The sequence below is a fragment of the Phocoena sinus genome, chromosome 2 (assembly GCF_008692025.1).
Source record: "Phocoena sinus isolate mPhoSin1 chromosome 2, mPhoSin1.pri, whole genome shotgun sequence".
Lineage (NCBI taxonomy): Eukaryota > Metazoa > Chordata > Mammalia > Artiodactyla > Phocoenidae > Phocoena > Phocoena sinus.
Window position 1 is genome coordinate 140,699,931 of NC_045764.1, and position 14,656 is coordinate 140,714,586.

The following is a 14,656-nucleotide window of genomic DNA, read 5'->3' on the forward strand; positions in this document are numbered from 1 at the left end:
AGGTGATGCCAGAGAGCTCTGAAGGATAGCAGAGGCTGGGGTCTTTAGAGCACCAAAGTTTGACTTAACCATGGCTAACAGATATGGGGGTCCAGTTTTGAGTCTGACACTAGTGAAATGTGAGCTGATATTTCTGCTGTGAAGAAATGAACAACATATGGGTCAATATACAGGGGCCAACTTTGGCTCATTTATATAACACCATTACACATACAGTTTAACTTTGAAACATATAAAAAGCCTTACAGTGGTCTGTAAAAACATTGAGTTGCCAGAGGGAAAATGTCCAAAGGACAGGAGCAAACAGATCGGTCAAGAAAAAATTATATTCGGTAATTTAATATTTGAGAAGAATGTTTAGCCTTGATTATGAAAGACTTGTGAATCAAAACAGCTGTTGTTTTGTTCCTACATTACCTTGGCAAAAATTATACCATCCTGGAAAACTCTGGAGAAATAGATTCACTAATGTCTGTCTGATTGGTTCAATGTTTTGGGAAGTCAGCTGTTAGCAGATAAGATGTCCATCTTCTTTGACCTTTTAAAGTAATAATCCCATTACTTTAAATTTACCCTCTGAAAATAACCCGAAAGGAGAAGAATATTTATGGCTGCATTGATTACAGAAGTGAAGCCCTGGAAGCAGTTGAAAGGCTTAACAGTAGGGAGATTAAGAGAATTATAGAGTATTGACTTGTGGCTATTAAAATAGGAATCATGAAGTATATGTATGTAGACACATGAAAATGTATACATAAAATAGCTAAATGGAGAAAAAGAGTGCAGAATTATAGTATACTTTGTTTACAGCCACTTTAAAATCTATAAGTACATATTGTTTAAGCTTAGAAGAGTCTGTATTATAGAGGATACAAGTAATTTGCTTGAATGGAGAAGTTATAAGTTTGTTATGTGAAAATTTGTTTTAAGAATAGAGTTCTTCCTTAAGTTTCTCTCAAAGAACTGAACTTGTTCATAGTCACACACTATTTTAGCCCAAGCATTCACAGTGCCGGCATGTAAGGCTGAATGCTGCTGCTACATTCGTGTGCCCAGCCAGTTGACATGACTTTTGGGGCTCCTGAGCCCCAGGAGAGGGCAAACTTGATCTGTTCAGAGGAAAACAATGATGGTGACTTACTGGGAAACTTACTTCATCCTCCTGATTTATTTTTAGATCCGGGTGTAAGTTGGACAGTTGTATCAATGACTAAGTGTTTTAGGTTCTAAATTATGTCTTCTGTAGTCGTCTTCTGATATTTGGGAAGCTTATTTGGCTTGAGAAAGCGAAGGAAAAGAGCAAAGGAAAGGATTTTCAAAGAATTCTTTTTTTATTACTACTCAGCACTTGGATTGCAATAGAAAAAGGTTAGGAAGGTGGGGAAAAAAATAATAGTTGGCACAGACTACGTATCAAGCCCTGGCCAAAGTATGTGGATTTAACTCTAGCTTCTCAAAGTGACCTCAGGAGGTAAGTTCTGTTATTATCCCCATTTTGCAGATGACTAGAGGCACAACCATACAGTATAAGGTGCCCAAATTTTCCCAGCTACGAAGTGGCAGGGCTGAGATCTGAACCCAGGCAGTCTAGTTCCTGTGTCTGTGGTCTTAACCACTATGCTATAATGGATATATTAAGCTCTGTTTTCTAAGGTGAATATAGAATCACTTGTTTTAGATTATTTTACAACCAATTTATTTATTTACAACCGATTTGGAGTTGGTTTGGTTGTACCCTTATGGATAAGCACAGGAATTATGTGGAAGTTGTTTTTCTTTCCCCAGGGTCCCTTCCAACTTGTGTTTCTAGGACTTTAGACTTTAGACTTATTTTAGACTGTAACATTTGCTTAGGACCAAACCTATGATTAATTAAATGATTTTATTTCCTAGGCTATGCTAACAGAGATTGAGCACAAGGTTGCCTCTCTGTTAGAGAATTGCAAAGATCAGGGCCTGGGAGACAGTGGAGCCACTCAACAGGAGGCTGAAGCACTTTCCTTGAAACTAAAAACTGTGAAGTGCAATTTGGAAAAAGTCCAGATGATGCTGCAGGAGAAATACAGCGAGAACCAGGTAAAAGATGACTGTGTATAAACATGTATGTAGATACATGCATATGGTAGATCCATCAGCAAAGAGCTGTGGGTGGAAGTAAGGAAACAACTCCAGAGGAATTACAGTAAGTGAGGAAGAATTATGCCTCTTAAAACTATAAGGCTTGGTTACACTAGCTTTTGTCATTGGTTTCATTTGCTGTGTAGTTTTCCCATCTAGGTTGTCTTTAGTGATGGTGTTGGTTTGGTTAGAGTTGGTTTGACTGGGTTGATTGTTCTTGCAGATAATGAGCTCTCTGTAAGCCTTCTTCATAAAAGGATATATTTTAAAGGAATTGTGTGACTCTGATTGACTGGAAAAATGGAGCCTTTATAGATAAGATTAAAATTTGACAACCAGAAACACAAAAACCTGTTTCCAGGGTACTTTTTGTTATTCATTTATAAATATTCACATATACTGATGAAAGTATCATACAGCTAAAGTGTGCTGTGACTTTTAAAAGCATTCTGTGTATATAAATGCAAATGTTCATCTTGTGAGTAGGATCTTACTATGTAAGATTTGCATCCATACTTATGAGTTGGTGGTTTCTACTTAAGAGGACTTACATTCACAGAAATAAGATTGGCTCCAAATACACAGGCTGTATGGATCCCCTTTTATCCTAATATGTTCTCTCTCTTTTAAAGCAACTACTTACGTTTTAGACGTAGGGGAAATTTGAGTTCATAAGCATAATACCATGTCTGTTTTTTATATCCATTTCACTTTGTCCTCAGTAAAAAAGTGCAATAGATTTCCTAGCTTTTAGTAACTCATTGGATGAGTTAAGTTGAGGAATGATAAAACGACCACTTCATCAAACATAGTGGTTTTTGAAGTCATTATGAAATAAGTACATTAAATCGTAGTGTATAATTATTGTAATTAACAAAATACAGTCATTTACTTCACATAAAACTTTTCCATTGAGTAGTCGCATTATTAGAATTGAAATAGGTCACCATTTTAAATAAATAGTCTGCCATCATAAAATGTTTTGCAGCATTCTACCATGCTAAAGAAATCTTCTGAGCATCAGAAAGTTCTCCAACCAGATAACCTTTCTGAATTTGAATCTCTTGTAACTGAAAGGCCACAGTTTAGCAGACAAAAAGATTTCCAGCAGCAACAGGTAATTTCAGCCCCGAACAGTTATAAAGATAAGAATAAAGCTTTCTGTATGGAATTTCCCATTGAACTAAATACTGAAAGGCCATTGGAGTGTTTTCTTACGTGACTGAATAGAAAGTGTGATGTGTGAGTGTTCCTGTGTGTGCAGCAGCTCTGAGTTTTGAGCGTTTACTGCAGTAGCTGCTTTGCTTTCATCTGCTACAGTTGGGGATACTGGAACTTGGCTGCCTTATTAACTTGCGTCTTATATCAAACTAAGCAAATATCTTCAGGGTGAACTTACCTCTGTAACTGCAACACTTCTTTCCCTGTTGTTTCAAAATGTGTTAGTATATTTTTGGTGGTTTTCCATGTGTGTAGCATATATTTAACAATACTTGGTCATTGTGTGAATATTTTAAATAAGTTTTTGAAAAATAAAAGTTAACGAGAACAAGCAAGAAAGAATAATAGTAGATAATGATTTAGGAAGTGATTCCAAATCAGCTGATCTCAACAGAAGAAACCCTTGGGTACTAACTGAAAACCTTGATTGATTGGACTATTTGAATCTTATTCAATTATAGGTTCTGGAGTTAAAACCAATGGAACAGAAAGATTTAATCAAATTCATAGAATTTAATGCTAACAAAATATGGCCTCAGTATCGCCAACATGATAAAGATACAACTCAGACATCATCTGTGAGGTAAAATATTTTTAAAGAGTCGGACATTCGGTAGTATTGTGGTTGGGAGAGTTAACAGTGTTTCTTTTAATATCACTTATAAAACATTGTCTGAATGTAATAAAATTTTTGTATGTTGATTATTCTTTTCACCTTTTGTTTTCCCTTAAAAGCAGTAAGACATCTAGCCCTGAAAATGATGCTCCAGACTTGATCTTGTCAACCCAGGGCCAAAGTGGAGATAAATGGCAATATTTACATCATGAACTTTCATCAAAAATTCGGCTCCCTCTACCTCAGCCTGTGCAGCCCCAGGTCAGTGTGTATGTGCACACAGTGTAAATAAGTGTGTTTACCTTTGAAAATCCAACGAGCGTTCATTAAACACACGTGTATGTTCTGCATTATTTTCAAAAAGCAGTTTGTTTATTTTCAGAAGGCAAAGATGCCAGGTGGATTTTCTTACTTAGCTGTCCTCTTTTCATCTTCCTGGAAATCTGCATTAAGTGCTTCCGTTTTGTGCTTCTATAGCACGCTGGGCTTCCCTGATCATAGCTCTTACTATACTATACACCTGCGTATTTGTCTGTATTCCCCATTAGATGGCATGAGAAGAAAGACCGTGTCTGCCTGATTCACATTTGAGTGCCTGGCACAGTAGTAACTGGAACATCAAAAAATCTTCGTTACTATATGTTGAATGAGTAAAGGAATGAATAATATATGTAAAAAAAAACTTTGAAAATGATACGTTGCTATATGAGTGTCATTCATTCATCAAAATATTATTCGGGGGCTTACCTGGTGGAGCAGTGGTTGAGAATCTGCCTGCTAATGCAGGGGACACGGGTTCGAGCCCTGGTCTGGGAAGATCCCACATGCCGCGGAGCAACTGGGCCCGTGAGCCACAACTACTGAGCCTGCGCGTCTGGAGCCTGTGCTCCTCAACAAGAGAGACCCGCGATAGTGAGAGGCCCACGCACCGCGCTGAAGAGTGACCCCCCCCCCTTGCCACAACTAGAGAAAGCCCTTGCACAGAAATGAAGACCCAACACAACCATAAATAAATAACTAAAAGCCAAGCATTAAAAAATATATATATATTATTTGGCATCTGCAGTGTGCTGGCCCCTATGCTAATGGTACCTGTCTATAGGTATTCTCACCAGCACACCTTATCACACCTGATTATTGCCATTACAAGGGTTTATTCGTACTGTGCCAGCTACTGATGGATGTCTCTCTAAACAGGGAGCCCATGAGCAGAATAGCACCGTGGCTCCCAGCAATCAAGCTTCTGCCTTTAACTTTGCACTCAAACTGCCGGGGCACAGGTTGTCAATGGTTTCCCAATTCCCCAATCTGGTGGGAACTTTTCCGTTCTCTTCTACTCTACCAAGAACCTTATTTGACCAATTAAAGTTGAATCAAATTCATTGGTAGGATTTTAGTCTTGGTTTCTCCTTGTCATATACACTATAACATGTAATATATCATTCTTTTTCCAGCAATAGAATAACAACCCTTGTTCTCCACCCTTCCACCCCAGCAGAGTCATCTACCATCCCATCCTGTTCCTTTATATATGTTAGTTTTCCAATTTGGGAAAGAAATGAACTCTGAATCATTCTCCTTTCTGAAGTCACAGCTCATTTTCAGTACTTATTTCGCTTTTCAATAACAAATCAAGATGCAAATCTGTCCCTGGAGGTGACTGTATGCTATTGTAAGAGTTGGCTGAGGAGTCTACCAATAAATGGGAAAAGAAACAGCTAACCTTGGAAAACAGATAGATAGCATCCCTACAAATTGAAAGATTAGTGGTTTTATTCTATTTTTCAAATTATACTTTGTTTCCCCTCGTTTTGTTATCTAAATGGACCCTCAAGTGTCTGTGTAAAGCCTGTCATGACTTTTCAAAGCTGTCCAAAATATTTAAATTTTAATTTAATTATTTTTTTCTTATAAATGACAAGATAGACAAAAAACACTTTCCAAGAAGGTAAACTTGGAAGATAGCATGTTAAGGCATTTTTGATGTTTTATGTTAACATTCACAGGATCTCAAACTGTTTGTAATAGGGTTTCCCTTTTTCAAATAGGTTGCCACAAATATGAGTGTTCTACCCAGTGTGAGTATATATAACTTTAGATACCCAACAACTGAAGAACTGAAAACTTATACCACCCAACTTGAAGACCTCCGTCAAGAAGCAAATAATCTTCAGACACAGGTAGCAGCTGCATGTTATATATTTTCCTCATTGTAATAACAAAAATGAGGGGAAATGTGATATTGTAAATTGGTCGTAATTTTCTTTACTGAACAAATAATAGGACGCATAATGGAATGAGTCCTAGAATTGCAAATATATCTCTCTTACTGACTCTGGTAAATTTGGTAGTGGTTGTGTAGAATACCATGTGCATAGGCTTCTAAACCTGAGTCCAGGATTGGCAGGAACAAGGATCTTGATTGATTAGTACTGTCTGCAGTGGGGCTGTGGGATTGCAAGGGTGAGGAGGGAGGGAGTAGCTGCAAGGTTTCCAACCTTGAGTAGGCTTAACACTGAGGCGGTGTGCGGGATAGCTTAGGTACCCATCAAAGAACAGGGCAGGAAACAGCCCAAATTGGGGTAATCAGTAGCTTCGGCAGGCTCCTAATTTACTTACAGTCACCAGGCTGTACCATGCCTACCTTTAAGATGTTGTACCTTTTTCTAATGAATCCTTCAAGTTTCTTGACTTCTTTTCCTTCTCCAGGCCATACTTGATTTCATTAACCTACTTTCTCCTATGTTAAAATATGGGAGGTGGAGAACAGTGGGAAGAGGGATAGTGTGATTTATCTGAGACCATGCTTCCACCTGGATGGCCCCACTAAAGAAGTCCTTCATCTTTTGATTTACCTTTTAATTCCATTCAGTAGTCAATTCACTACCTAACACTGAGTTTCTTTTTTTTTTTTTTTTTTTTTTTTTAACACTGAGTTTCTTAAACTTGTTTCTCTCAGAGTTAACATCTTAATTTTATTTATTTATTCTGCTACCTAGTTCACAATGCATTTGAAATGACTAATTATAAAAAAAAAAGCATAACATAAATTGTAAACTATAATGGAAACCAGGGAAAATGTAGGCTTAGGAAGGCGAGGAATCTTAGTGATTTTTATTTTTCCTTTTCTCCTCTTGATTTAGGAAGACGTGTCAGAAGAAGCATATGCAAATTTGGATAAGAAATTACTTGAACTCTTTCTGACCCTCAGTCAGTGCCTGGGCAGTGTGGAGGAGATGCTGCAGACCCCTTGGCTCCTGAGAGGGGATGTCGGTGCCCAGCAGGTGCACTACGAGGTAGGGAGCGTCCATCAAGCCCATGTGTTGGCCATTACCACAGGCGGCCCACTAGTTAACTAGAGCTGAAACCTCTCAAGGTCAGACCTTGTTCACAGTGTCTTTCTTCCTCTCCACTTTGCAGACTCTGGCTCTTGAGTTGAAAAAACTTTGCTTAGCTATGAGTGACAAGAAGAATGATATTTCAAAAGCCATGACTTGTCTTGGCAAGAACGCCAGCCTGTTCCTTGACTGTTTTGATAACCTCCAAATCTACCTGGAGCACATCCAGGCTACAGCTGCCTCTAGGAGCAAGTCCCTGAAAGCTGGCCTCGACTATAACCGCAGTTATCAGGTATGGGTCTGGGCGCTTGGCTGCTTTGACACTGTTTTAGGTCGTAGCATGGACCTCTAATTTCCATTCATTCATATTCCTGGCAGCATTCATGAGTGGGAATTGCTAAGGAAAGCGATGACACTCTTTCTATGAAGGTCTTTAAGGTAGTTCAGCTGCTCATGGTGGGAGACCATTTGAAAGTGAGGTCCTTTCCAAACTCTCGGGTATGAATTTGTTAGGTTGAGCTAAAGTAATGTTTCTTTCCTGCGTTACATTCAGCCACTTAAAGAGCATCACCTGGCAGGATTTCTCGGTAAGGGGAGCCATTACAGTTTTTGAGCAAAGGAATGACAGTCCACGTACATTTCTGGCAGATCCACCTGGCAGTTGTCTAATGGGGATTAGAGCAGAGACTTGAGGCAGGTGGACTAGTTAGGAAGCTACTAAAAACTATCTAATGAGAGAGAAAAGAAACAGAACATCACTTAGGAAAGAGTCTTGCCCATAAAATCAAACCTGAATCTGATCAAGCCTCTAGGATCCAAGTCAAATAGACACAAGGGAGGAACATGTTGAGTGGCACCAAGGGAACGCAGTCAGCCAGGCCCAGGCAGCGGCAAGCTGCATAGAATGTGTGTGTATGCTTTTCTCCACGACCAGCCCGCCACCCCAACACCAAAAAATCCAAAAAACCAAAAAAAGAGAGAGATGGGCAGGGGGACTGCAGATGACAAGGGACTTAAGACACTTGTTAATCCATTACAGCCTATTGGACCTCATTTAGATCCTGGTTCCAACAAGCCAAAAGGAAAAAGTATAGGCAATTAGAGAAATGTGAACCCTGCCTCGATAGTTAATAATACTAAGGAATTATTATTGATTTGTAGTATTTCGTGTGTGTTTGTGTGGTACGCGGGCCTCTCACTGTTGTGGCTTCTCCCGTTGCGGAGCACAGGCTCTGGACGCGCAGGTTCAGCAGCCATGGCTCATGGGCCCAGCCGCACCGCGGCATGTGAGATCTTCCCGGATCGGGGCACGAAGCCGTATCCCCTGCATCAGCAGGCGGATTCGCAACCACTGCGCCACCAGGGAAGCCCGATTTGTAGTATTTTTAAAGGGAGGAATCTTTATCATTTAGGAAATACATACTGAAACATATACTAGTGAAATAATATGGTATCTGGGATTTGCTTCCAAATAATCTGAGGGAAGGAAGGTTAGGTACAGTCAAGAAAGCTCAGGGGACGGGCTTCCCTGGTGGCGCAGTGGTTGAGAATCTGCCTGTTAATGCAGGGGACACGGGTTTGAGCCCTGGTCTGGGAGGATCCCACATGCTGCGGAGCAGCTAGGCCCATGAGCCACAACTACTGAGCCTGCGCGTCTGGAGCCTGTGCTCCGCAACAAGAGAGGCCGCGATAGTGAGAGGCCCGTGCACTGCGATGAAGAGTGGCCCCCACTTGCCACAACTAGAGAAAGCCCTTGCACAGTAATGAAGACCCAACACAGCCATAAATAAAAAAAATTAATTAATTAATTTAAAAAAAAAAAAAACAAAAAAAGAAAGCTCAGGGGAGGGTGCAGAAGAGAGACGACCAGGCCCAAGTCAGTAATTGTTGAAGCTGGATGGATGTTGGTAATGCAGGGGTTCCTCCTATTTTGGCATATGTTTGAAATTTTTTACAGCACAGAAACTGAAGGACAACTGAATCTTTAAAAAGGTACTGAAGGCCTAAGTGAGATTCTCACTGTTTCCTGCATTTATCTTTTTATACAGAATGAAATAAAGCGATTATATGATCAACTTATTAAGAATAAAACATCTTTACAACAATCTCTGAATGAAATTAGTGGCCAGAGTATTGATGAACAGCTTCAGGTAATCAAGTCAAAATAATTCAAACTGACCTAACCTTGAACCAGAGAGTCTTGCGTATAAGCTGTGTTTCTGAATCACTTCCCGAAATGTAAGTTTGTTTAGTATTGGGAAGGGTATTGAGAAATGAAACCCTCACCCTCTTTGTAGGAGTGCCAATTAGTCCAGCATCTAGGGATCATTTGGCTACATATCAAAACTTTAAGCCTAAATGCTCTTGCATACAGCAGCTCTTTCACTCCATTTATCCAGCAAGTATTAATTGAGGACCTACTATGTTCAGGCACTTCTCTAGGTACTGGACTTGCACTTATCCTAAAGAAAAAGGCAAGTGCATAAAGATAAATATGTTTATGAACATTCAAGCGTGGACCTAGCTGCACTGCTTGAATTAAAGATTCTAAATAGCCCAAAAGTCCGTTAAGAGCAGACTGTTGCTGAAGGAGTGAGCAGCCTTACAATGGCATACTATATGTCCGTTTGAAAGGCTCCAGATACGTTTGTACTGATGTGAAGAGATGCTGAGGAGCTTGTAAGGGAGGAATGCAAATTGCAGAACACAATGATGTGTGCAGTCTATTGTGTTTCAGGATGTGCACTATACCTCTACTCAGTACATGCTTTGAACACATTAGGAACAAACTGTCAACTGTGGGTCTTTGGGGAGAATGGAGAGGATAGAGAAGTGGGACTTTCACTTTTCCCTTAATTCTTTTCTATACTGTTTAATTCTTTTTTTTTTTTTTTTTTCGGTAGAACACAAGGGCCTTAGCCCCATTTATTTGCATAAGCCAGAGGTTTCTGCCACAGTAACAGTCTTAGATCATGGGGAGCCCTTTCCCTCCAGCCTCGGCAGGGGCAGAGGGAGACAGACACACGAACACGTGTTTCAGATCCCTTTCTCTGAGGTCTAAAGAGACCATCTCCTCCTCTCCTGTTGCCTCTAAAAGATTAGCTTTCTAAGTCTGCACCCCTCCACCGCACACACAGTCTGCTATGGGTTAAGCACCAAATATTAAATCAAACCCATTAAACAGGTTGCTCTTTAACCACAGACACGAAGAAGAGTGTGATGCCACGAAGGAAGTGGCCAGTCCTGGAACAAATGTACATGCTCCCTTCTTTCTGACCCGTGAAAGAGTCTGCTCCTTGAGCCTGACCTGGATGTTTCATCACAGGGAGACTGGGGAGCCTTCCAGGGAATAACTCGACTTTGGCCCTCTTCCACGGCTATAAGGATGTTGTTCCCACAGGGAACATCCAGATTCCAGCTCCGGAGAAAGACAAAATGTTTAATTCTTTTAAAATGAATATGTAGACTCCTTATTAAACGGTTTTACTTTTTTGTATTGTCTCTCGCTTTAGAAAGCAGATGCATATACAGTGGAGCTGCAGAACTCTGAGAGCCGAGTGGCAAAACTAAGAGACGAAGGGGAGAGGCTTCATTTACCTTCTGTTCTACTCCAGGAGGTTTACAAATTAGAGGTATGTCTGAGCAGAGAACAGAACTATGAATTATAAAGAGTATTACTCTTATAATTTATTCTCCGTGAATTACTATGATTGTAAAGAGTAAGACTTTTTTCTTCTACCAAGGGAATTTAGATATGTTCTTCATTTGGGTTATTTTCATGGTTGGATGGAAAAGTCTGTGCACACCTCCTCTTTCTTTTCAGGATGTACTTGACAGAATGTGGGGAATCCTGAGAGCCAGGTACACAAAACTCAGCAGCCCTTTCATCACTGAGAGCCAGCAAGATGCTTTGTTGCAAGGCATGGTAGAACTGGTGAATATCGGAAAGGAAAATCTTGCTCATGACCACTTACAACAAACCAAAAGTAAAGTTGCCTTACAGGCTCAAATACAAAATCACAAGGTAAGACACGTGGGTCAGATCACCTTTTCATAGACTTTAAGTTTTTCTGAGTGTGAACTAAGAGCATCCGTTTTCTTCCCTGGTGAAATTTACATCATTCCTTCATTCTTTTAACAAACATCTATTACAGTGCTCCCTGTGTACCAGGAACCCTGCTAAACTCATAAGAATATGATTGTGAGTGAAAACAGACATAGTTTCTAATATTTATGGAGCTTTCAGTTGATTGAGAAGACATATTTGTCAAGGAGCCATTCAAACAAATTTAAAATTAAACTTGGCATACACACTTTAAGAACATTTAATAGAGGGAATTGAATTCGGGGGTTAGGAGAGGTTTTACTGAGAACTGAAATCAAAAGAAATATTTAAATTACGTAAATGTATGTCCAGCGTAATGCTACAATAAATCCTTTTGTTTTCCATTCATTTCATTAAACAAAACCTCATGAACATCAACAAGAGATATGCAGTAATTAAGTGCTGATAATAAAAATGTATAAGACAGAGTTCCTGCCTTCAGTAAGCTGAAGTCTAGGCTTTTGATTAAGTAGACCTTAGTCTAAGAAAAATTCAGAGGTAAATACTGTATAAAGGATGGCGGGGGAGAGGAGAAAATATATTAACTGATATATACAATGTGTCAGACCTTATGATATATGCTTTTATAAACCCTTGTATGTATCCTTTTCAAGGAACAAGAGAAGGGATTCACCTAATAAGAAGTCTCCCCCAAACAACTAGAGGGGGCAGCCGACTCTAAATAGAGAGACATGTGAAGGAAAGCCTTCCTCTTTAAAGGTCTTAAAGTGCTATTCTGGGAGCTTTTACCAACCAGAATCCCAATAGACCCCATCAGTGAATTCCCTTTAGTTAACTATTTTATTGTGTAGAAGTTAGAACCAGAGTTTAGGAACCCCCGGCTCTTGAATATGTGAGTTTCTTGGGCTCACACAGCTATGCATCCAATTTATCATCTTGAAACTAATTAGCCACATCAGTGGCTTTACCACTTTTTGTAAAGTTTCTTAAAACTTGGAATAACTGATATAGGAAGATCTCACTGGAAATTTAAATCGACTAATTAATAATGTTTGCCCTTTAATATGGACTGTTTTGTGGAAAATATTACCTAGGGTAAGTTTTCTTTGTGATTTGTTAAAATTCCATTCGTACTCAAAGACTATGGACACACAGGCAATTTTTATTTTGTTTTCTCGTGTGTTTGACTCTACATGGCTGTCCTGGGATTTTGGATTAAAAAGTAAATGACACTATAACATGTTGAAGTAACTTGAATTTTAAGATTTTTCACAATGTAAAAATAAATAAATATTAAAATCTTCCTCATTTCACAGCTTTTTTTCCGGAAGCTTGTTGCTGACATGCTGTTGATCCAAACATACTCCAACAAAATGCTTCCTTCTTTATTGCAAAAGAAAGAGACAGTTTGGGCAGAACAAGTAAAGGAAGTTAAATTACTAGAAGAAAAGTCACACCAGTGTGGAATAAAGCTGCAAAGTTTATTGCAGGTATGTGGCTTTCATAAATTTTGTACTTAAGCCGGGAATTCTGGATTTTCAACCATCACCTCTAGGTTTGAAAACAAGTATCTGGTTATTATTAAGCAGTAGTTAAGTGGGAACCAGCAGTGAGGAATGTGGAATCCTGTTCCAGCTCTGACTGCTACTCCCGGAATGAAATGTTAGCTGAGATTTCTTATATGTTGGTTAGGGATGGCACAGCATCTTTCTACCTTCCAGGTTTGTGAACAAATAAACAAAAGGGAAAGCACTTTGAGATCTTGAATGAGATCACTTGGTGAAATAGTCAGCGGTTCAGAAATTGTGCATCCGGAAGAGGGCAAGCCCAGATGTTCTGTTGCTGAAGTAGATTCATGACAGTCCTGTCCCGATTCAAAGAAAAAAATTAAGCTTACGTAAAGCTCTTTCTCAATTTTAAGGTTTATTTCCCCTTTAACTTCTTAAACACGGTGGATGTTAGCACATAAAGGAAATAAACAAAAAATAAAGAAATATTCAACTTTTTTTTTTTTAATTTATTTTCTTTTTGGTTGCATTGAGTCTTCGTTGCTGCACGCGGGCTTTCTCTAGTTGCGGCGAGCGGGGGCTACTCTTCGTTGCGGAGCGTGGGCTTCTCGTCGCAGTGGCTTCTCATTGTGGAGCATGGGCTCTAGGCTCACAGGCTTCAGTAGTTGTGGCTCGCGGGCTCTAGAGCACAGGCTCAGTAGTTGTGGCGCACGGGCTTAGTTGCTCCACAGCATGTGGGATCTTCCCAGACCAGGGATCAAACCCATGTCCCCTGCACTGGCAGGCAGATTCCTAACCACTGCACCACCAGGAAAGTTCCAGTGTTCAACTTTTTAATGTGATAATAAGCTATGGTATAATTTTATGCTAATAAAAGTAATTTTCTAGTTAGTGTGTCAAGTTGATATTTATAGTAATAGTTCATCGTATTTAAAAAAAAGACTCCATGAGGGACTTCCCTGGCGGTCCAGTGGTTAAGACTCCGTGCTTCTACTGCAGGGGGCACAGGTTTACTCCCTGGTCAGGGAACTAAGATCCCACATGCCCTGTGGCACAGCCAAATAAATAATAAATTAATTAAATAAAAAAGGACTCCATGAATCCAGTGAGTGCCCCTAACAGCCATGTCACCTGCTGTTTCACTAGCTGTGAGAATTACTAAGGTGGTTAATTTTCTAGCAGGTAAGATTTCATGTCCCTAAGTCAGCTCTGTAGAGTGCTGAGACCCTAGGGGTGGGCTTCTCTGGAACTGGAGAGAGCTAGGACAAGGCAGACTCAGGATAAGGCAGTAGTTACTCCCCTGATGAAGCGTAAGCCCATAACTTTGAAACAGCTTCTTCAAGCAGCACGGTAGGGTAACGGTTTGGGTCGTGTTTGTTGGGTAATGTTCCTAGGACTGGGGATTGGAGCAGGGAGCGTTGGGAGCAGCCTAACAGAAGCTTCTGTTGAAAAAGACTTTACAAAGTTAACCCCTTTCTTTCCAAGTAAGAGAAAGGCTCTGAGGTCTCCACAGAGGTGCATGCTGAGAGTATCACTTTAACTTAATCCTATCATTTCCTACTCGATTTGACGAGACAAGCGTAAAACCCTAATACCAACTGGATTTTTTAAAACCTTCTCCACAAAGCAGTGGAAGTGGAGTTGTTTCCCACCAGACACTGAGCTCTTACTAGGGTAGGTTGTAACTCAGAAACCCCTGGAATCTGTGCTTTAATTTTGTACGGTCTCAGAGTTCATTTTTGTTCTTAGGATTAATTTTGTCATTATCTGGAACTAATCTAGAAAAAGC

General features: G+C 39.8%; 2 protein-coding genes across 2 annotated transcripts in view; one reads left to right on the forward strand and one right to left on the reverse strand.

The window, feature by feature from the left end:
* The window catches only part of SYNE2 (spectrin repeat containing nuclear envelope protein 2), a 317,234-nt gene that overhangs the window by 218,553 nt on the left and 84,025 nt on the right, over positions 1-14,656 (forward strand). The window contains 11 exon segments of the mRNA XM_032621163.1: positions 1,894-2,076; positions 3,107-3,235; positions 3,801-3,922; positions 4,075-4,216; positions 6,004-6,135; positions 7,099-7,251; positions 7,376-7,585; positions 9,342-9,443; positions 10,806-10,925; positions 11,117-11,317; positions 12,676-12,849. Of these exon segments, the coding sequence (XP_032477054.1) occupies positions 1,894-2,076; positions 3,107-3,235; positions 3,801-3,922; positions 4,075-4,216; positions 6,004-6,135; positions 7,099-7,251; positions 7,376-7,585; positions 9,342-9,443; positions 10,806-10,925; positions 11,117-11,317; positions 12,676-12,849 (1,668 nt within the window).
* ESR2 (estrogen receptor 2) overlaps positions 1-14,656 on the reverse strand; it is a 183,141-nt gene that overhangs the window by 27,911 nt on the left and 140,574 nt on the right. The window lies entirely within an intron of this gene.